Below are 23,864 nucleotides of genomic sequence, written 5' to 3' on the forward strand. Positions count from 1 at the left end.
TGTATTAAATAGTATTTTCACTTAAATCATGTTACATATTTTGGGTTTTAATTTCTACCACTTTTTTACCAAAGAACTTTTAAAAATAGGACTTTGAATAGTAGCAATTAGAATGTAATATTTGGTTTATACCAGCAATCTCATTCATTTCTAGATTTATTGAAAAGCATTCAAGCATGATTAAATACTCTCATGATAAAAACAAACTAAAATCATATTATACACTATTATGTGTGTGATAGATGTTGTGTGAGTATCTTATACATTATGATATATTATCAAAACTTTTAAGCTGACTTCTGTATTTTCATAATCTCATTGTAATGTATGTGTTTAGTTTCAATAAAGCATTTAGACTGATGGCTCTGGAGCTTGGAGGAAGACTAAGGAATTTGTAGAGATTCTGAGGAAGGTGTGGACCTCCACAGCTGTCCTTGCAGGAGGAGAGAGCAAAGTCCTTTCTTCCAGTATTAGGACAGTCCTGAGTGGCAGAACTACCCAAAAGGGCCACCAGGGATAAAAAGCTGGACCCTCCTCTCTGTCTCTAAACTATGACAGGTTCTTGCTCTCTCTGGGGAGAGGCAAGGAGCTTGCAAATGGAAGTTTCAGTGAATGAGCACTGAGACATGGTCCTTCTCATCCCTTCATCCAGCTGTTGTGAAAAGATGAGGCAGGGTCAAGAAAATGCTTAATCTAGCAGCCAAGTGAATGGACTTTGCTGCCCTCATTTGTGCTAGTCTTTAGTTTTATGCACCACTTTTCATCTCCATGTTACTACTTGTTTTCCTTTATTTCCTAGAGTTTCCATTCATTCCCTCCCTTCTGTTATTGTTCTAGAAGCAAACAATTCTGAACCTCAGTGTCTATGAAGCTGGGAGTCCAGGTTGCCTTTGAGGTTTTAGTCACACCTAGTGCTAATGGAGCTGTAACAGACCATGCAGCTTTGCATTGTTTGCATTTTGTTTTCTTGAGAGGAGGTGAACTGTTTGCTTCTACCTTCTCTCTTCCTGGCAATCAGGGAGAGTTAATGCTCTGAACCTGCAACAAGGAGATGGGCCTGCTGCCATTTTGTGGAAGCTATTTAAGTTAGGACAGGACTCCACAGGAGCTTCCCAAGACCCTGATGGCATGAGATCTCTATTTGTGAGTCACGAATCTGTCTACTGTGTAAGTTTCTATACTTTGGCTGAGACATAATTTTGGTGTGAGTTCTGTTCTCTCCAAATCTTACAAGAGAGGTCAAATGATGTCAAGAAAAAAAAAAAAGAATACCAGAGTAGTAGTTGGGTTCTGCCTTAGACTATCTGGAAGACTTTGGGTGAGTCATGAAAGGCCTCAGTTTCTCTGCTTACAAGTGTTATATTGGGGTGATGGTTGTGAAGTTCCTCTCACAGCCAGAAATTTCGTATGATCACTAAAATGCTTGAAATGTTTTAAAGTTCCTTTAGGATATAGGTAACCCCTTCCCTTATTTTGTCTGGATATGCTGAGTGTGGTGGTCTAGTAGTTCCCAGGAATACCCTCCCTCTGGATCTGCCTGGACTACCCAGGGAGGAATGAAAGAAAGGGTGTGTGACATACAAAAGTATAAATGTAATGACAGCCGACCATTTAGTAGAAAGGAGACTTGTCTTTACCCAGCTTAGTACAATAACTAGAAAAGGCGGTTTGCTATCTCCCCACCCCCAAGCCTATTCCTTTAGGCATGCAGGTAACTGTTCCTCCCCACCTCCCATTTCTTCTCATTCCACCAGGGAAGCCCGACTAAGGAACAACAAGAAGTCCTACAAAGGGGAGGTCTCACGAACCAACTGGCAGCCATTTGATGATGATAGGTATGTCTGACACTATAAAGGCTGTGTGCAGAAGAAGCCAATTCCACAGGAATTTGAGCTCCAATGCCAGGAGGCAGGAGGTACTGAGGGCAAATTCACTGCACGGACTCAATCTGAAAGACCCACTGGAGGATCTCCTGGTGGCACAGATCCTGCACAGCTTTGGGTTGTTGCTGTAGTGCTGTCACCCAACATGCAATCAGCTCACTGACTACACACAGCAGTAAAAGAGGCAGCAGCAGCTTCAACATAGCCCAGGGCCCAGTGTGTTCCCATAGGTGGCTTGAGGGGATGGGAGCCACACTTAGATTTGGGGGCCTGATTTGCTTCCTTCTTGGGTTTATTCTCCTGCTCCACTTGGAATCTTTGAGGGCATCACATTCTTTTCACTGATACTCCTTCTCTTCTGCCTTGTCCAGCTTCTGCAGTTCCTGCTCCTGAGCTTCCTTAGCTTGCTGTTTGGCCTCCAACCTCTTCTCTGCCTCTCCTTCCACTTCCAGCAACCTCTGCCTCTCTGGCTCCTGATCCACCTGCACAGTCTTTATGTACTGTAGCACCTTGTTTGCACACTGCTTACACAGCTTCTCATCCAAGCAATCACCAGCCACTTTGGCCAAGAAAGTGTCCAAGGTGTTGTCCTTTAGGTCCAGCCACTCCAGGTTCTTGAGCTGAGCAAAGCTGACAGGCAGGGTGACCAGTCTGTTGTTGAGGAGATTCAGGTGCTGGAGGTTGACCAGAAGGCCAGACTCAGCTGGCAGCGACTGAAGCTTGTTCTTAATAAGGTCCAGCTTCATCATGTGTGTGAGGCCACAGAAATCCCATGGTAGAACACTGATTTATGGCAGGACAGATTCTTATAGTTGGGGAAGTTCTTAGTATGTTAAGTCTTCTAGTGTTATGATGTTACTTACTCCCACTGTTGCTATAAATGCAACTGACACTTGTGCTGAAGTTCAAGGCTGTATACATAAATGTATTTCTTTGAGGTGAACTTCATTTAATTGTACCATCATGTATGGAAATACTTATGTTATCTTACCACAGGATAGTTTTCTTGTGGAGCAAATACTTTTAATTATCTACCCACTAATATGCCTCATAGAACCCACTGTTGTCTTAGCAGACTGTGTTTCTACCATCTCCACAGATTTTGATAGGTCACCATCTGCACAACATATCCATAAAAGGTCTATTTCCTTTGATGAAAACTGTAATGATTCAGTAAAGGCAGAATTTGAGGCCTTGACATTTTCCTTAGTAGGTATCCTTGGACTAGCTGTCAGGGATTACAAAACAACTATGAAATTGGCCTGTGCTATGGTAAAAAATATTAATCATACTTCGTTGGCAATCAATATGCTTAATGAAGAGCAAAATCATTATTGTCAAGCTATTCTTGACAATCAGGCTGCAATTGATTATTTGTTATTATTACATCATAAAAGATGTCAGGAGTTTAATAATATGTGTGGCTTTAATTTAAGTGATAACAGTAATTCTACTTCAAAAGGGTTAGATCACCTTAAAAATACCATTAAAAAGGTCCAAAAAGATGATGGAAGTTTAGATTTATTATATTGGCTAACTTCATGGTTACCCAGTTTTACTTGAATCAAACAATTTTTCATAGGTGGATGTTTAGTAATATTAGGATTGTTATTTCGTGCTTGTTGTCATTGATGCCTACCTTATTTTTTTATATATGTACACAACATTTTTCTTTTTTTCTGTTTCTTTTTTAATTTGTTTTAATTAGTTACACATGACAGTAGAATGATCTTGACATATCATCCATTTGAATCAGATGTGGTATAATTTCTCGTTTTTCTGAGTATACAGGTTGCAGAATCACATTGGTCATGCAGTCACGTATATACATACAGCAATAATAATGTCTATTTTTTTCTGCTGTCCTTCCTATCCTGCCTTCCCCTCTCCGCCATTCCCATCACTTCTCTCACTTCTTTCTACCCAGTCTAATGTGACACACTTCTTTTTTTTTTCTTCTATTCAACATAGTTCTGAAAGCACTAGCCAGAGCAATTAGACGAAAGAAATTAAGGTATAACTATAGAAAAGAAAGAATTTAAACTAGCACTATTTGCTGATGACAGGATCCTATACCTAGCAGACCCAAGAGGTTCTACCAAGAAACTTCTAGAACTAGTAAATGAATTCAGCAGAGTGGCAGGATATAAAATCAACACCCATAAATCAAAGGCATTCCTGTGTATCAGTGACAAATCTTCTGAAATGGAAATGAGGAAAACTACCCCATTCACAATATCCTCAAAAAAAAAAAAAAACAACTTGGGAATCAACTTAACAAAAGAGGTGAAAGATCTATACAGAACCCTAAAGAGAGAAATAGAAGAAGATCTTAGAAGATGGAAAAATATAACTTGCTCATGAATAGGCAGAATTAATATTATTAAAATGGCCATATTACCAAAACCCTACCTTATTTTTTAACCTCTGCCAATATTAAAGAAAAAACAAGTGTTATTCATCCAAAAGGCCATATAAAACAAAAAAGGGGAGCTATAAGGATTCTGTGTTCTGGATTGGGGTCTCTGATGACTTCATGGCTGTGGCATGCTTGGTGGCTGGGAAAGTTTCTGTACAAAAGTATGTGATGCCTAGCAGCTGGAAAAGTTTCTGTGCAAAGGTAGGAAATGAACAGCTGTTGTAGCAATGCCCTCTGAGGAGGCTCTGAACTACAGTATTATCACCCTTGACCTTGATCTCAGGCATATGGCTCCTATGAATACAGGAACTTGATTCTTGATAAATACAATGTTTCACCAAGTTCTGGTGCTCCTGGATCTGCCTGCCTAACAATAACTTCAAACAATGGACTTTCTTGAGAGCTATACAAAACTTCTAACACAGCATATTGTAACTAGAATGTAACTGCAGAATGAGCATCCTTAGTGATACAATAAACAATAATGTAGTTATGGCATGAATAACCTAATGTAACCTATTGTTATAAATAAACGAGATCACTTAGATGAGCAGCTGTTTTTCTTTCTGCCTCTGCCTCTTGTCTCTGTGTCTCCTTTTTATTTCTCTACAAAATTTGCTCAGCAACTTGCTCCCCACCATGATGTGCTGCTTCACCAAAGGCTCAAAGCAAAGAGGCCAGTTGGTTATGGACTAAAACATCTAAAATGGTGACCAAAATAAACTTATCTGTTATTAAGTTGAATTAGCTCAGGATTTTGTAATAGTAACGGAAAAAAAGAAAACTAACACAGATATGATAGCTCTAAGTGTTTTCTAATGGAAGACATGATTATCTTCATTTTGTTCTCTTACCTATTTTAGTTTAGTTTAATTCTATGCTTTTTTCCTAACATTTTTAGTTGAAAGACTTCTTCATCTCTACTTTACTTTTTAGATAATGTAAACACTTATGAACTCAAATTTTCCTCTGAGCACTAGTAATATTATTCCATTGTTTGAACTTGGGTTTTCCTTTGAAGAATTTCATACATTCTAGAATTTTGGTTTCAATTTTCTCTTCCACAAGCAGTTTTTCAAGATAGGATTGTTGGTTCTAACATCTAAAAGTAACAGTTGAATTTTATTAACTATCTCATTGATTTTGAGATGTTTTCAAGTGTGAAGTAAGACATTTTTAATATTTATCTTTTAAGAAAATTAAAGTGGATTACATACTTCTGTGTATCTCACACACTCTATGAACAGTCTACACATATTTTACTTATTATCAAAACTTTAATTGCAATAATTCATTTCACAAAAAATTGATTCTTACATGTAGAAAATAACTTTCTCAAAGTTATAAAGCATTGTTATTGCTTCCATGTTTTGGCAATTATGAACAAGATTTTGGAAATATTTGAGTGCCTCCTTATGTAAGGTTTACATTTTTGGCTCATTTGAATAAACGTCAAGAAGTCTACTCTTTCATCAATACTACATTGTCTTGATTTTATAGCTTATACTGTCTTGAAGTTAGGTAATTTTTTTTCTAGCTTCCTTTCAATCATTGAATTTCAGTTTTTACAAATGATCTTAGGACAATCCAGGTAACTAAGGTTTTGCAGTGGAACAGTTCTTGGTACACGAAGAACAATCACATGCTCCACTCTTTGTAAATAACTATGGGCTGGATTAACAAACATCGTCACAAACAGAAGTAAAGCCATAGGTCACTGCATATCTATTTACAAAAAGCCATAAACAAACATGCATTTCTTCTTTATCAGGACGACTTAAATAGATGTTTGAACATTAAGGCAGTGATGATTCTAAAACAATGAAAATCTAATTTAAGGCTTTATGTTCATTTTGAAACTCATATTCATAGGCAACTGTGACCAAAGCAAACTTATCTACTAGGTATTAGTTCATCTGCTTGGATATGTTATTAATCTATTACCAATTCTCTTTCAGACATATGGGCTAAGCATTATTACCAACACCATTAATTTACTTTAATTAATCATTAGTTTCCTTCTTAAGTTCTATTTTGAGGAGTTAGTGTTAGGTATTATTAATTGTCCATTTTTATTCTTCCCCTCAGTATATGGTTACTCATTCTGAGCCTTTTTCCTCACCATGTGAACCTCAGAATCAACTTGTCAACATTTACTAAATAGTGTGATAGAATTTTGATTGAAATTGCAACTGTTATGAAGATATAGTTGGGAAGAATTGACCTCTTGGCAATGCTGTTTGAGTTTTTCTCTCCATGAACAATTAGTAACTTTCTCTTTACTTATGTGTTTGTTCATACGAACTTCACTGTTTTCCTTGTAACATATTTTGTTACATATATGCTAAAATATTCCATTTTTGGAAATATTAAAGTAAATGTTATTGTATATTTAATTTCAGCGTCCTTTGTGGCTGGTATATAGGAAAGTGAACTCTATTTGCATATTAGCCTCCTATCCTGAGGATTCACTGTAATGACTTATTCCGGATTTTTGTAGACTTTTGGTTCTTTTTTTTTTTATTTTAAATAAGGTCTTCCTATATTATCATGTTATTTGTAAACAAAGATGGATTTATTTTGCAAGCATGCATTTCTTTCTATATTGGGCCTGATTTTATTTGAAAAACTAGCACTACAATGTTGAAAAGCAGTGTTGAGAGGAAGGATACTTGCCTGTTCCTTACCGTACAAAGAAGGCTTCTGGTTTCTCTCTGCTGAGGATGGTATTAGTTACAGGCTGTTTTGTAGGTAATCTTTATTAAATTTAGAAAATTTTCTTCTATTCCTAGTTTACTGAGAGTTCTTTTAAAAAGGAGATAAGTGTTGAATTTTTATAATGCTTTGACCACAAATATTGGCATAACCATGTGATTTTTCATCTTTTTCCTTTGGCTTAATATATTGCATTAATTGATATTTGAATTCTAGACCAGCCTAATGTATTTAGGTTATATTTCAGTTGGTCACAGTGTATTATTTTTTTATACATTGTCAGAATGAGTTGCTAATAGTTTATTGAGAATTTTTGTTGAATCAGAAATTGGAAGTCCTTCTGACTCTCTTTTAAAATATTGTAAATAATTTCAAATTCCTGAGAAAGATCTGTAATTCCTGAGGGTTTGCTCTTGTCATGTCTTGAACTTTACTTTGTTATATCTACCATGTTTAGTTGTTCCCCTTATTATTTTGTGACTGTGTTATAAGACATAAATCTGATGCATTCTAACTATGCATATCTTTTTTGTTCCATTAAATCTTTTATCTCCAATTAATAGCATAAAATATGAAATAAGTAGATATTCTAAGATTGTTTAAGACACCAATGAATAAATAGACAAATAGCTAGTTTCTGTGACTTCATGAATCTTGCAAAAACATTCCTAGTCCCAAACAAATAGAGAAAATTGAGTATTAGATGGAAAAAAAATTGGTTTGGCAATGTGGAAATAAGCAATAAATTCATCTTCAGTGAAACTAACTAACATAACTGACATATTATTTTTGTCAATTATCATTCTGACAAGTTTCTCATTTCTAAAACTTTTAAGTTGTATCCTTTTCTACCATAGTAACATGATTCATCTATTGGCATATTTACAGGTATAAACTTATGGGAATTCCCACTGAATGTGATTAAGGAAAAGTCATTCTTGGATACATTCCAGTTGCAAGACTCCATGGTTAGAATGGGTTTCTTGGTATAAAAACTACAGTGATCTTCACCCTGTCAAGTAAAAGATGCTGCTCTTCAAGGACTTGATATAATTATTGGAAAAGGTGCTTCACTATGCTTAAAGCATGATCTACATGGAGAAATCTAACCCTATGTCCTAATCTGTAGCACAAGTATTTGATTATACCAATACCTGCAGAGTCTTGCTGTAGAACTCAAAGACAGTTATTACTAGAGTTACTGGAAAAGAACTTAAAGACAAAGTGTTCTTTGTTAAAAAGATTAGTTGCTTTGATCCTACAATAACATGTGATTTGTTGGCCGTTTTGAAAAATTATTCCATTTTGGAATTTTTTAATTTTCCCCACAGAATTCCTTTGAAATCCATCTACAACTCTGGAAATGATTTTCTGCAAGCTTTAGAAGACTGGAGATATTGGACAGACAGATATATTTTGGATAAATTGATATATTATTTACAGGAATAATATAGCCTTTTTCTGTTGCATGATTCCTGGGTTAAAAAGAGATTTTCACCTCTTTACTAGTGTACCCAGAGGAGCAGCTGACACCTCATCCTTGAACTTTAGCATAAATATCATCTTTAAAAAGGAATTATCTTGGGGCTGGGGATGTTGCTCAAGTGGTAATGTGCTTGCCTGGCATGTGCAGGGTGCTGGGTTCCATCCTCAGCACCACATAAAATAAAATAAAGATGTTTACAAAAAAAAAGGAATTATCTAATTACCTTATTCAAAAAGTGTCTCACTCATATTTTATTCTTTCACAATAACATGTTATTGGCCATCAGAGATTAAAGCTACAATTTTTAGTTACTCTCACTATTATTTTGTGACTGTTAAAAGATGTAAAGTTGATTCAGTTAGGATTATATTCTTATTTTATCCTTCCATTTTATTAACTATTGTATCACTATCTAAGATCATGTTGTCTGAAACTAAATAGATGCTTTTTTTTTTTTTTAATACCGAGGATTGAACTCAGGGGCATTTTACCACAGAGCCACCCCCAGGATCTCACTGAGTTGCTTAGTGCCTTGCCGTTGCTGACGCTGGCTTTGAACTCAATCCTCCAAGCAGCTGGGGTACAGGTGTGTGCCCCAGTCCAGGCTGCTCTTTAGTTTTGTAGAAAAACAAAGAATGAAGAGAAAAACTATATAAATAACTAGTTACTAAGGCTGTATAACCTTCTAAAATATATTTAATGTCAAATTCACATAGAGAAAAATGAAGATTAGATAAATATAAAATTAAAATCTCTCTGACGAAAAAAGGAATAAGTGATAAATTCATCTTCTTTGGAACAAATTAATGGGACTGATATTTTGTTTTTGATTATTTGTCCCATAATGTTTCTGAAACTATTTTTTTTGTTACATCCTATGACTCTACTTCTGTGTTTTCTGTATTGCATCTTGAAACACAGATATTCTTTAAAAGTATAAGGAGAGTTCAAGGGAGTGTAATTAAGTAAGGATCATCTTGGACACATTCCAGCCGTAGGGCTCCATGATTAACATATGTTCATGGTAGAAAATCTTTATAGATCTTTGTCTCTGTAAGGTAAAAGCTTTCTTCTGTTAGTAACAGTTATAATTTTTTTAAAACTATGGTTTATTATTCTTACAGAAGGATTTTAAAAGGCACACAAGTAATCTATTCATATATAAAGCACAAGTATTTGGCTTTACCAGGATAAGAATAGACAGATTAAAAAGCTGAATGGTATCTATTAAAGTAATCAGAAAAGAAACTAGAAAACTTCCCTTTTTAAAAAATGCTAGATGTTATATTCCTATGATAAACTTTTTTTTTGCACTTTTAGTTAATTGTTTTAACATGGAAAACTTTAGCTTTTCTCTTTTTACCAAGAAATTCCTTTGTATACCACTACAACCACTAATGATTTTCTGCAGGATTTAGAAGACTCCAAAGAAAATGGACAAACATGGTTGTGTGATTTTTAAATATAATCTCCAAGAATAACAGCTTTTTTTTCTTCTCTGTGCATACTGGATGGAAGAAGATTACTCCTTATTTCAGAGATCAAACTTCTTTCAAAGTGCAGACAAGCTTCCAAAGGTAAGACTTTCTAGTCAGTAGCAGAAATCAGACTTTGAGGTTGTGGGAATGTTTCATTACCCAGGAAATTGTATCACTCAAGCATGTAAGAAAATGTTGATAAGAACTTCTGCAGGTGGAAAGTGGCTGTTCAGATTGAATAAAGTAGTCATCAGATTTAGATTAAAAATATTGAAAATTTAAGTCAGGGCCCATGTTATATCTTCCATCAACACTGTTGCTTCCATCTGGAGAAGTAGAAGGCCCAGAGTGAAAAGCTTGGAGATTTCTCTCCTTTAATGTCATGAGCCTATAGTAGACCCTGAGCCTTCATGAGCTAGTTGACAATCTGATGCCTGAAGTGAAAAATAAAACACAATATAGTGTTCTTTGAACACCTGCTGGTTGGATAAATGAAAAGACTGAACGTAACACACACCTTTGTATAATAATTACTGTTACTTCCAAATTTGTGATGTTTCTGTTCTCTGAGATTAACATCTTTCAAAGAGTCAATGGTAGATATGGCAGGGGCTGTTGCAGTCGACAGGGTATGCAAGAAAGGGGAATGAGAAGATCACATTAGGAAGATATTTTAAATAGGAAGCCAAGGGGAACTGAACAAATGTATCCATAAGCAGTGTGAGAGGAATAAAGGAAGTTTGAACACTGTGCATTTGACCTGAAGGATCAGACAGAAGGAAATACCCTTTTAGCATGAGAAATCCTGGAAGGAATAGATTTATTGTAGAAAATACAGTATTTGCTTTTGTAATTAAGAAAAGGATATCTACTGGAAGATATCACTTAAATAGTTGCAGATATCACCTTAAAAAAGGGGGTGTGATAATGTTCTAGATATGCAATTCATTGTGTTTTAGTTTAGAATAATGTGGACTATTCAACCAAAGACTCCAAACCAAAGAGTTTTCAGGGTTTGCCAATCTGAGACTGATAATTCCTGGTTTGTCAAGTATTCACATGAAACTATTTTTGGTTTTATTGTGTCCTCCCATATAATTTATATGTTGATGCCCTACCTACAATCCTGCAAAAAAAAAAAAAAAGCTTTATTTGGAAATAGGGAGTTTGAAAAGATCATCCAGTTATAAAATTATATTAGGCTGGGTTCCAATCCAATATAACTTACAAACTATTGGAGTAGAAAATTTGATGAGGAAGAATGACAAATTAACACAAGATGGTCATCTGCAAGTCCTTTCTTCATGGTCTTCTGAGGGCGCCACCAGTGCCCATACCTTTATTTTGAATGTCTACCTGCAGGGCTCTGAGACAACACATTTGTGTTTATAACAGCTGTAACTCCAGCAGATGAAGACAGCTTTTGGTACCAGAAAGTGGGTTGCTGTTCCTGCAATAAAGGTCTGATATATGGAGCCAGCTTTGTGATTGATTGATGGATCAATGTGGGGAGATGTTTGGGAATCATCATAGAAGGAGCCCAGATGGCCTTGAAAAGATGGTGGGTAGAAATATGAACACTGAAAGGTGATGCTGGTGAGGGCTCAGTAAGGAACGAGAAGAGTGGTGGAGATGTCATCTGTCTTGGAGAACAGAAATCACTGTGAGCACAATGTTCTTGGAAATGTGAATGCTGAGATGCTTGGGGGTAACAGTTCCAGTGGACTGTGAGCCAAAGTCATTGGAGGAAGGGCATCATTTTCTAAAGATTCAGCACCAGGATTGATACAGTGATAGTGGCCTATAGTCGTTCAATAATAATTGATTTTATCAACTCTTCATATGAAATTAACCTTAAGTGAGTTTTTGATATTACAAGTGTGACTTTACTTGTATATATGGCAGATGAATAAATGTGGTTATAATGCTTCTAAGGAGTTTTTCATTGTTTTACAGGTAAACTGCTTTATTCTCTGAAATCAGCATCAATAAAAGAATAAATGGAACATAGAAACAATGAAACTTACTTTGTCCTCTTGGGACTCACACAGAATCCAAAGGAGCAGAAAGTACTTTTTATTATATTCTTGTTCTTCTACATTTTGACCATGCTGGGGAATCTGCTCATTGTCATAACTGTAATCTTCAGTAAGACTCTGCACTCTCCAATGTACTTCTTTCTTGCTAACTTGTCATTTTTGGACATCATTTATTCATCAGTCATTTCTCCCAATTTGATTTCAAATTTGTTTTTAGGAAAAGTAATCATATCCTTCAAGTTTTGTATGTTTCAGCTTTTTGCAGAACACCTTTTAGGAGGGACAGAGGTCACTCTTCTGTTGGTGATGGCCTTTGACCGCTATGTGGCCATCTGTAAGCCCTTGCATTATTTGCTTATCATGAGGCCATGGGTGTGTGTGGTACTGCTGGTAGTCTCCTGGGCTGGAGGTTTTGTGCACTCTGTATTTCAACTTGGAACTATTTACAGGCTCCCTTTCTGTGGCTCTAATATCATTGACCACTTTACATGTGACATGTATCCCTTATTGCAACTTGCCTGTGTTGACACTTATGTCACTGGCCTCTTAGTGATTGCCAATGGGGGGCTGATGTGCTCTATTTTGTTTCTGCTCTTACTCATGTCTTATGGTATCATCTTCCACTCTCTGAAGCACCTGAGTCAGGAGGGGAGGTGGAAAGCTCTCTCCACCTGTGGCTCCCACATCACGGTGGTTGTCTTCTTCTTTGTCCCTTGTATTTTCATATATGCAAGACCAGCCAAGACTTTCCCCATTGACAAGTCAGTGAGTGTGTTTTACATGGTCATAACCCCCATGCTGAACCCCTTCATCTACACTCTGAGAAACTCAGAGATGACCAATGCTATGAAGAAACTCTGGAATATAAGTCACATGAGATAGGAATAATTGAGTCTCCCACTGCAAAGAGAAACATTTCACTATGAAGCTGTCTCCTTAGGATGCATTATTTATTTCTGACTTAAAAAACTGGTGGTAATTTTCTAAGGCATTTTTATAATCATAATTAAAAATAGATTATAGGTTTTGACCTTAATATATTTCTTCAGTGTATTGCTCATCATGTAATATCTTGTTTATCAAGGTACCTATGAAATTTTGCTGCACATATGCTAAGAAGTCAATAGAAACATGCAATCTATTTATGAATAAAATTTTATATTATTACAATTGTATTAATAAATACAATTGAATTGTATTTAATTTTTTACATTCAGTTTTAGTAACTATGACTATCCTTACATTTACTCATTTTCTTTTTACTGTCTTGTCCCTCTTTTTTGTATAAGTACGTATGATACATATATTTTATATATATTTTGTGTGTATATATATATATGATTATATATATGTACACATTTTTATTTTTCATTTCACTAGGTCATTTGTATAGATTTATTGATAGTTTTTCTTAATGTCTGAGGATTCAATTGTAGACATGTTGACCCTTAAGTCTTAAAACACTCAGCCTTTCCAAAACTCAATACACTAGTTGCATAATCACAGCACAGTGCATAATCAAGAAGTTGACACTGAGACGATGCTATTACACAATCCACACAGTTCATTTCCACTTTACTGACTGTCCCAATAACATCATCTTTGCGGCAAAAGAGAATACAAGGTCACACATTGCATTTTCCTGTCATATGTAAAGCATACATTTCTTTCATGGGAAATATTCCTGAGCTTTTTATTTTATTTTATTTTATTTTGCTGAATCCAAGTGTCCTCAAGTTGTTTTTCAGGAATTGTCTCTGTAGTTCACTCAATGTCACCTTGAAACTAGCATTTTAATAATAGATTCAGGCAACAAAACACCACATGTCTGTATTATAAACTTTTTTTTTGCATGTGTGATAAGCTCATAATCCTCTACATGGCTCATGATTAAATTTCAATCTTGAAAAGTATCATGTCACCTTTGAAGAGGTCAGATGACCATCCAGGCCTGCACAAAAGAACACCAGTGCTCTCCTTCTCACTCTTCAAAGACTTGCAGAGAGCATGGCAGTTGTTTGGTGGAATATCCTGTGTTCCTCTTTAGGTTTGTGTGCTGTTCCTTGAAGTTGAGGTTCAGATTATGCCTTTAGTAGAAGGTTTTGCATGTGATCCTGAATTGCTCTTAGATACCATACCTGTGGTCATCACTGTTGGCTGAACAGTTACTTGCAATATCACATTTATTAATTGGCCTCTGATGGTATCTTCTTCTGTGCCTATTCTTGAAAAAAAAACCATTTTGAGCCAACTTTGAGTAGACTCTGGAGGCACTTCCTTAAAACAACTTATAGATAATTTGTTTTCCAGGAAATTGGTGGGCACAGTGATGCACACCTACAATCCCAGCAGCTCAGGAGGCTGAGGCAGGAGGATCATAAGTTCAAATCCAGTCTCAGCATCTTAATGAGGCTCTCAGCAAGAAAGCAAGACCAATCTCAAATTAGAAAATAATGTTTATAGCAGCTCAATTCACAATAGCTAGCCTGTGGAACCAACCTAGTTGTTCCTCAATGGATGAATGGATAAAGAAAATGTGGTATATATACTCAATAGACTATTACTCAGCTTTAAAGAAGAGTAAGATTATGGCATTTGCCAGTAAATGGTTGGAGTTGGGGAATATCATGCTAAGCAAAATAAGCCAACCCCACAAAACCAAAGACTGAATGTTTTCTCTAGTGTGCAGATGCTGATTTACAACAAGGTGGGGGGGGCATTTGGGAAGAATAGTTTTACCTTAGATTAGGTAGAGGGAAGTGATGGGAGGGGAGGAGAGGGTATGTGGGGATAGGAAAGATAGAAGAATGAAACAGATATTATTACTGTATGTATATATGTGACTGCATGACCACTATGATTCTGCAACATGTACACTCAGAAAAATGAGAAGTTATATCCCATCTTTGTATGATATATCAAAGTGCATAAATTCATTCTACTGTCATGTATGACAAATTAAAACAAATAAAAAAATAAAAAAAAAACACAAGAATGGGCTGGGGATATTTTGCTTAGTGGTTAAGCACCCTTGGGTTCAATTCTTGGTCCAAAAAAGATAGGCAATTTGTTTTTTAGGAAATTATGTACAGGTATGTCCATTAGTTAGCTGGTTCAATAGATTTCTCCATTTGTTATCAAGAATGTCTTCCAGATAGAAGAAAGAATAGTGAATTTATGTAATATGTTTATTCTACAAGTCTGAACAAAGAATTTTTAAGGGACGAGTCTACCCATATTTGATCAGCCCAGGTTTTCATATTTTATGTGTTTTTCACTGGTGTTTGCCTGTAAAGGTTTTGAAGTGTCTCCTCCAACATGAATAGCAGTAGGGACGGCTACTGTGTAGGGAGTGTGTTGTGGGTCTGAAGTCTGCAGAGGGAGGCTGTTGGCATTGGGAGAGGCTGAGGCTGGAGGACAGGTAGGAGGAGGGTCCTGTTTCCTTAACTCACATGGTGCAGGATGCACTCTTTTTACTGCCTGTTCTCAGGGTGGTAGGGGCATCTTTGATGACTAGAATTCCATTTGTGTTCCAGGTATTTTAATTTTGACATGAAGACTCACATAAAGAGGAGGCATATTCTTTTTTAAAATAACTTGGAGAAAGAATCATTGATTTTAGTATTTTGCTATTAAACATGGTGCTGACTTTGGGTTTAAGATTCATTCCTTCACTTAATGTTAAGAAAAAATATACATATATTATATATGTAAAATATACATATCTTTTATATATTTATTTGATAATATAAGTATTTTTCCAAAAGTGATATAGCATTTAACCAATTATGCTTAAGAATCTATTAAAATTTATTTACTATTTTTATTTTGAGCTTATTTATGAATATAAATAAAGTTTCAATATTCAATTATACTTGTTCTTGGAATGCTAATTTTGGCCATAATGCAGAAATGGAGAGATTTACCATTATATCTATGTCCATTTTTCTTTCTTTCTAAGCTAGAGACAAAGAAAAATGGTTTTGAACACATTTGACAATAAAAAAATAATTAATGAGAAACACTGAGAGACGGAAACAAAGAAGTTGATCTGTTGGATATTCCCTGCTTCTATGTCCAACTGTAAATACATATGTACCTAACACCTGATCACCTAAATATGCAAAAGAAATATTAGGTCTTAAGGGAGAGACAAACTAAAAACTCTAGTATAATAATAGATGATGAGGACTTATATTGCCTACTTTCATTAATGGACAGTTCATGTGGACAGAATATCAACTAAGAAACCTCAGACTTCAAGTACACTATAGACCAATTGGACTTAACAGATATTTGTAGAACATTTCCTACAACAGCTGCAGAATTTGTGTTATTTTCATCAGCACACAGAACATTTTCCAGGATAGATCATAAATTAGGCCACAAAAGAAATCTCAGCAGATTTTTGAAATATCAAAAGTATGCCATATCCCTTATCTGACTATAACAAAATAAGAAGTCAACAACAAAGGGAACTGTGGGAATTGTGCAAACACATGAAAATTAATCAACCATGCTCTGAAACAACAAATGAATTAATGAAGATATAAAAAGGGAAGGAAAACCTTCTTGACACAAAAATTGGCTCAGAACATATATAAACATATGGGATGAAAAAAAAAGCATCACTAAGAGGAAAGTTTAGAGCTAGGGATGCAGCTTAGTGTGAGAGCACTTGCTTGGCATGTGCAAGGCCCTGGGTTGGGTCCCTAGCCTTGAAGACAAAAGCAAAACAAGGAAAGTTTATACCAATGTAAAATTGAATGATTTCAAAAAATAAAAATCACAGCATGAAAAATGTAATATTTAAAAAGTTTGACAAAATAAAGTTCTTTTGAAAAGTTAAAATAATTAACAAAGTTTTAATCAAAGCAAAGACGACCCAAATAAACAATATCAGAGATGAATAAGAAGATATTGCAACTGACACCACAGAAATATGGAAGATCATTAGTGATTCTTATAAGGAAGCAGCACACATGGACAAATTGCATATAGAAGACACAGATAAATTCCTGCGCACATATAATAATAAGATTGAAAAGCGAAGAAACAGATCTAAGTTAAGCAATATTGAGTACCAAAACTCTGTCAGAAATAAAAAATCCCCCTAGGAAAAAATAAATCCTAGGACTGGATGGCTTGATTGTAGAATACTATCAAATTTTGGGTGTGTGTGTGTGGTGGTACTGAGGGTTGAACCCAGGGGTGCTTAACCACTGAGCTATATCCCCAGCCCTTTTTATTTTTTTAATATTGAGACAGGGTCTTGCTAAGTTACTTAGGGCCTCTCTAAGTTGCTGAGGCTGACCTTAAACTTGCAATCCTCATCCCTCAGCCACCTGAGTGGCTGGGATTACAGGCATGTACCATTGCACCTGGCTCTACCAATCTTTTATGGAAGAACTAATGCTTATTGCTCTCTGTTCCAAAAACTTAAAAGGGAAATATAATTCTTCAGACTCATTCTATGAGACCAGCATTACCCTGGAATTTGGATTTTTTTTTTCTTTTCAAATGAGATATGTTTTCACATATCATGACATATCATGACATTGAGAGTCAGCTACTTTTTCTTGGCAAGACCAAGTCCTTTTCCTCTAGGGATTGTTCAAGGGAGAGACCTGTTCAGGAGAGATTACTTTATTTGAATTCATTCCAAATATGCTAACAAGCTAATCTATTAGAAATAGAGATAATATAAAAAAAAGTCTCAGATGCTATCTGCACATTTAAGTGGAAGGATTATTTTCCTGATAGAATGATCCAAGAGATTCTGAAAACTCAAAAATTCTCCTCAAACTAGAACATGTCTTTTGTTAATATCTAGCCCTCTTGTTATAGTTGTGGCTGCTCACAGAAATTTCCAGATGTTCTTGGTTTTCTGGGAGTGAGATTGTACAGATATGGGAACATGTCTTAATTAGGAAGGAACCGAACTTATGAAGATGCTTTTGATCTTCAACAATAGACTGAGGAGTTCTGCTTCTACCTATGAAAAAACTCCATCATCAGCTTTTTAATGAGGTTACATCTCAGTCTCTGCTGTAGTAAGTAGGTAGTTCTGAATAAGTAGGAAATTAATTTTCATAAACACTCAAATTCAATCCTTTTGTTTTCTTCACAATAATTGTCTAAAATAGATAAAACTATCATGTAACTAATTTTAGTGTTGTTTGACTTTTTGTTTAATTGTCATCAAATAATGTGTTCAGCCAAGTTAATTTTTACTAATTAGATCAAATTTGGATGCATTATTATTATATATAATAGTGAGATTCATTGTGATGTATTTGTGAGTGAACATAACATAATTTGATCAATTTAATTTCCCAGTACCATCCTTTTCCTCCCCTCTTCCCTCCTCTACCTTCTTCAATTGTACTAGTCTCCCTTTTATTTTCACGAGGTCACTTTTCTTAAAAATAGTTTTTTTTTCCTAGCTTCTACATATGAGACAGAACATATGACCCTTGATATTGAGTTTGGCTTATTTTGCTCAACATGATCCTCTCCAGTTCCATTAGTTTTCCTGAAATTATAATTAGGTCAGTTTTTTAGATAGTTTTGCAAACATAGCATATTATTTTCTATGAAGATGTTTTTCCAGCAGATGAGAATATTAAACTATGTTTTTGCAATAAATGCAGACATTTAAAAATGTTTTTATATTTAAGGTATTCACTTGGATACATTTATACTTCCCTGAGAGACTGAGATAATGGGAAATTTTGGAAATAAGTCTGTTATAGCCACTTGATACTATTTATGGATCCACTGACTGGCCATATATTATCATGTGTTCTATGAAGAATCATAAGTCCATGAGACACTGCAAGCACCCTAGTAAATGAAGCATTGAGTTTTGGAGCAAGGACAAGACCCAAGTTGTAAGTTCTTGGAACAACTGCAAATGAAAACTCATTGAAAAGTCCTGTGATCTATTGAAATACAGCAAATATCTTACAGGTCATTTATTCTCAAAGGAGGTATTTGAATTGGGAAAATTAAGTTGGCAAAACAGAAATTAATTAAAATGTACCAAGTATATTTGGTTAATGCTACAGCCTGATTAATATTTATTTTTCATTTTGCCAAATGACAAGTGATACTTGTTACATGTATAAGAAATAATCAAATGCATTTATTGCTTTAATTTATGATATATTTTATATGATGTGTAAACAAAAAAAGTATAATTATTTTTATAACATTTGGATTAATGACTTTAAAATTGTACATCATACCAAGCATGTCAGAATGTAAGGGAACAAATGTCTGTTATTTCCCAGAAGCATTTAGGAGCTTTTATGGTCAGTCTTAAAATTATCCCATCAAACATCATAGTACATGGGTATAGAGAAATCCATACTCAGGCAAATACCTCTTTTACTGTCATCTGTTATAGTAAAGAACTATATATGGCAATTTTAAATTATAAGAGTATCATTTTAAAGAGCCATTTTCTTTAAAACTGTATCAAATTAATTTTTATGGTATAGTGTTAATTTCATGGTTTAGATGGAAAGTATAGTAATATTATTTTTTCAGTGTTTATAGTATCAAATCTTTAATAACTTAAACTATACATTTATGTGGTTCACATAGCATAGCATAGTTTTATCATTCACATAATGTATATAGTATAGTTTGGACACTCTGTTTTTACTGCATGGTCTATAGAATGTTTATCCTGGTGAAATTCTGCGTTGACAATTAATGAGAGTAAATACACCAAACATTGTAAAAAGTAAAAATGAAACAAAAATAATTGAACAAAGACTACTTTATACTCTTGTGTTTTTCAAGATATGCCTTTATTGGTCCTTAGCTTTGACATCCACACAATTCCTGAATCAGAAAGAAGCACTAATGTAAAGAAGACATGTAGAAAGTTCATCACAGCTGGATTCTAGAGAAAGCTCATCTTCACATGTTCTCCCCACTACTAAATCCATGTGAGCCACATCCTCTCACGTGCTTTCTGTCTAAGTATATTCCTGCACAGGTAAATATTGCTAATACTTATATATAATGTAATAGATAATTCCTTAGACATGCATTTTTATCTTATACCCCAAAATGTGTTCATAAGTTACACGAATACTGTTCTTTAAATCCTGAACTTGGTCAATAATTCTTATTGGATTGATCCGGAGTCTAATTTATTTTGATTCAATGCTCACAGTGAAATTTTGAAAAATATTAATAATACCTCTCATTCATTTAGATTTTACCAGGTACCCAACAGCACTCACTTCAAGTAACTTACATTTCATAAAAATACCCCAACAGGTAGGTTTATGGGTATCCCTATCCTAAAAATGATGAAACAGAGGCATAAGGAGGTATATTCAGTTGCCCATGCTCATGTGGATAGCAAGTGGATGCAACTGGGATTACTCCAGAATCTATTCATCAAGGTGCTCTGCTTTCTCTCTATAAATGTCTTGGATCCTATGTTGATAACCACTGAATGAGAAATTTATTCATTATTTAGTCACATTAGTAATCACATCCTACATACCACTGGCTAGCACTTTTAAATAGTGATAACTTTGGGGATTTCATTTGATTATACAAATCTTAGAGTTGAAAAGAGTAAAAAGAATAAGTAAAGTTATGTTCAGAACATTCATAGTGTTGTAGTTAGACAGGAAAGAATTCTGATTTCATGTAGTTCAGTCTCTTCATTTTCCAATGTGAAAATGGAGACATATTTGTAATTGCATTAAGAAAAATGACAAAAACTCATGCCTTACCAAGCTTCTCATTCCTTCCAGTGTGCTGCCTTCTGGAATCTACACAGTGAAGTTCTATTTGTGAACACTCCCTGTACTAAGAAACATTAGATATATAGCCTTACCCCACTGTTCTCTTACTTTTCAGTTTCTCTCTTCTTCCTTACCACCCAGTTCACACCAAGAATTATAAAACAAAGATGTACTAGCAGCTGATACAGTAGTTGGTGATGGTGACACTGAAGGGTTAGTTCAGTAAAATTAAAAATATTTGTTAAAGTCAGGATAGTGTATGTAAAAGTGTACAGAATTTGACATGGGCAAGGATAGATACAGAATTATAGCTCTATGTCAAAAACATTGACATTCAGAGCCCAAAGAAGTAATTGGTACAAGGGGAAATGTATTCTATAATTATTGTAATTATTTGATATAGTTCAAGTCCATTTTTGAAATTTAATGAGAAGGTATGAAGATTGAATGTCATTGAGACATGCACAGTGGATGTCTAATGGTGCACTATCGAGTATTGAGCTAGATTCTTCAGAAGAGGTGATACTTTCAGTGCTACACATATCATTTTGTAAAGTTATTTCATAAAAAAAACTGACTCAAAGTACTAACTCTACATCAATGTGTATATTTAGGATTTATGCCAACACCATAGGGTAGGTTTCTTGAAAGCAGAAAGTCTTTTCTTGTTCATGTTAGCTGTCTTTTGTGCCAAGAAGAAAGATAATTGAAAGAAGATATTAAATGTATGAATGACAGTGGTGCCTCTATCTGCTCTTCTCCATAGAGACCCACTGAGATCTTAAGATAGAACTTCTTATTCATAAGTCCAACAGAATCATCCAAAGGGAAATACAATTGTCAAGAGAAGGTCTATTGGACTCCTAGGAAGAGGACCTCAACAGATGCTTACTAAACGTTGACGGTGTGTTTGCCACTGCAGAAGACAGAAAGATGAAGATGTGCTCTATGACAGAGGGCATTCATGGTCCTGTTCACAGTTTCAGGAAGGTCATGTTCTCCTGAGCTCTCATCTCTGATAGAAGCATCATGGTAGAGTAAATGGGAGAAAATAACAATGTCACAGAATTTGTCCTCCTGGGCCTTACCCAGGATCCTGATGGACAAAAGGCATTATTTGCCATGTTTTTACTCATCTACATTGTGACAATGGTGGGCAACCTGCTCATTGTGGTGACTGTCATTGCCAGCTCCTCTTTGGGCTCCCCCATGTACATCTTCCTTGCCTATCTGTCACTCATGGACGCTCTTTACTCCAGTGCTATCTCACCCAAGCTGATTACAGACTTACTCTGTGATATAAAGATGATTTCCTTCCCAGCATGCATGGGCCAGCTCTTCATAGAACACCTATTTGGGGGGGCTGAAGTCTTCCTTCTGGTGGTGATGGCCTATGATCGCTATGTGGCCATCTGTAAGCCACTGCACTACTTGAGCATTATGAATCGAAGGGTTTGCATCCTCCTGTTGGTGGTGGCCTGGGCGGGAGGTTTTGTACACTCTGTGGTTCAGCTTGCCTTTGTGTACAATCTCCCCTTCTGTGGTCCCAATGTCATTGACCACTTCATCTGTGACATGTACCCATTATTGGAACTTGCATGCACTGACACCTACTTTATAGGCCTCACTGTGGTTGCCAATGGTGGAGCAATCTGTATGGTCATTTTTATCCTTCTCCTAATCTCCTATGGATTCATTCTAAACTCCCTTAAAACCTACAGCCTGGAAGGGAGGCGCAAAGCCCTGTCCACCTGCATCTCCCACATCACAGTGGTCTTCCTCTTTTTTGTTCCCTGTATTTTCATGTACACTAGACCTGTTTCCAACTTTTCCATTGATAAATCAGTGACTATAGTTTATACTGTTATCACTCCCATGTTGAATCCTTTAATATATACTTTAAGAAATAGAGAGATAAAAAATGCTATGAAAAAACTCTGGTGTAAAAAGTTAACTACAGATGGAATAAGAATGCTCCCTGCTCAACATGATGCTAATTCTAACATAACAAACAGGCAGTAAATTTTGCTAAAGGGTGATATAGTCAAGTCTCAATGGATGCTTCTCTTTATTTTTACAAAACCAGAGTACATTATTCTTTCTAATTTAAATCATACTAATAGAGACTATCTGGAAAATGAAAAAAAAATGCACAGGTTTGTCTTATTACAAGTACAGGTAAAACTAAAATTTGTTCTTTATCCTATAATTTTATTTAATTGTTATTCTATCATATTATTATATCATCTTAGAATACTATATTATAATTTTACATATATCCAATAATAAATGAAATTCATTTGTAAATTGTATAGTGTCTCACCTCTAATATCTTTGACATCATTGAAACTACTTTTGTGCGCGTTCCTGATAGCATTCCTCTCTCCCAAGAAGTAAATCCAATGCTACATTTTTGTTTAATCATTTTTTATTATTTTAATTTTTTTGTTACGTCACACACCAATATACACCTTGACTTAATCAAACAAGTATAAACTCTAACCCACTTCATTTCAATCTCTGGCACTCCCTGCTCCCCACCTGCGGTTCCCTCCCTCCACTCTACTGATCCCTCTTGAATCCTTTTAGAGCTATTTAAATCAGCTTAATTTTAAATGTACATTTTATTAAAATATAACATTTATATTTTCTCATTATTTATATTTATTAAAATTGCTTTATAATAGAACACAGTTTTCTCAAGTTTCTTTATATGTACCATGCTAACTTTCTTAGATATGATCCTGTGGTTTAGTCTCATCATTTCCCGGCTGAGTCATCCCCTGTGTGAACATGTAATGGGTTATGCAGCCCGTTCAGTCATCTGACACCTGGATTTCCTCTTTTTCTTTCACACATACTTTCTATGGCATCCTGATTGAAATTACATTTTGTTAACTAGGATACTTATACATTCACTTTTATAGGTGATTGCATGTTATGATTTACTTTGCCATTCCTCGTTTTATTTTTTACTTCTTTTATTTTCATTCTTTTGAAATACTAATTAAAAATAATACTACGTAGACTATCCTATTTGATTTCAATTTATTACATATGCCATTTT

At 35.1% G+C, this 23,864-nt stretch overlaps 2 protein-coding genes and 1 pseudogene across 3 annotated transcripts; 2 read left to right on the forward strand and 1 right to left on the reverse strand.

Moving 5' to 3' along the window:
• Positions 1-1,930: 1,930 nt before the first annotated feature.
• Positions 1,931-3,426, reverse strand: LOC107158796 (annotated as a pseudogene). The gene is made up of 2 exons (XR_001505663.1): positions 3,422-3,426; positions 1,931-2,666 (listed from the first exon to the last, which is right to left on the reverse strand). The product of XR_001505663.1 is annotated as a leucine-rich repeat-containing protein 59-like (transcript).
• An 8,552-nt stretch (positions 3,427-11,978) lies between these two features.
• Positions 11,979-12,902, forward strand: LOC107158805 (olfactory receptor 4A47-like). The gene has a single exon (XM_015505304.2). The coding sequence runs from the start codon at positions 11,982-11,984 to the stop codon at positions 12,900-12,902; it is 921 nt and encodes a 306-aa protein (XP_015360790.2). The 5' UTR covers positions 11,979-11,981.
• An 8,936-nt stretch (positions 12,903-21,838) lies between these two features.
• Positions 21,839-22,819, forward strand: LOC107158816 (olfactory receptor 4A16-like). Its single transcript, XM_015505312.1, has one exon. It carries the CDS (start codon positions 21,839-21,841, stop codon positions 22,817-22,819), a length of 981 nt encoding a protein of 326 aa, XP_015360798.1.
• Positions 22,820-23,864: the final 1,045 nt, after the last annotated feature.

The sequence above is a fragment of the Marmota marmota genome, unplaced genomic scaffold (assembly GCF_001458135.2).
Source record: "Marmota marmota marmota unplaced genomic scaffold, marMar, whole genome shotgun sequence".
Taxonomy (NCBI): Eukaryota; Metazoa; Chordata; class Mammalia; order Rodentia; family Sciuridae; genus Marmota; species Marmota marmota.

Bases quoted from the DNA above. Each gene is read 5' to 3' on its own strand.
- LOC107158805 (XM_015505304.2), top strand. From the start codon at position 11,982: ATGGAACATAGAAACAATGAAACTTACTTTGTCCTCTTGGGACTCACA.
- LOC107158816 (XM_015505312.1), top strand. From the start codon at position 21,839: ATGGGAGAAAATAACAATGTCACAGAATTTGTCCTCCTGGGCCTTACC.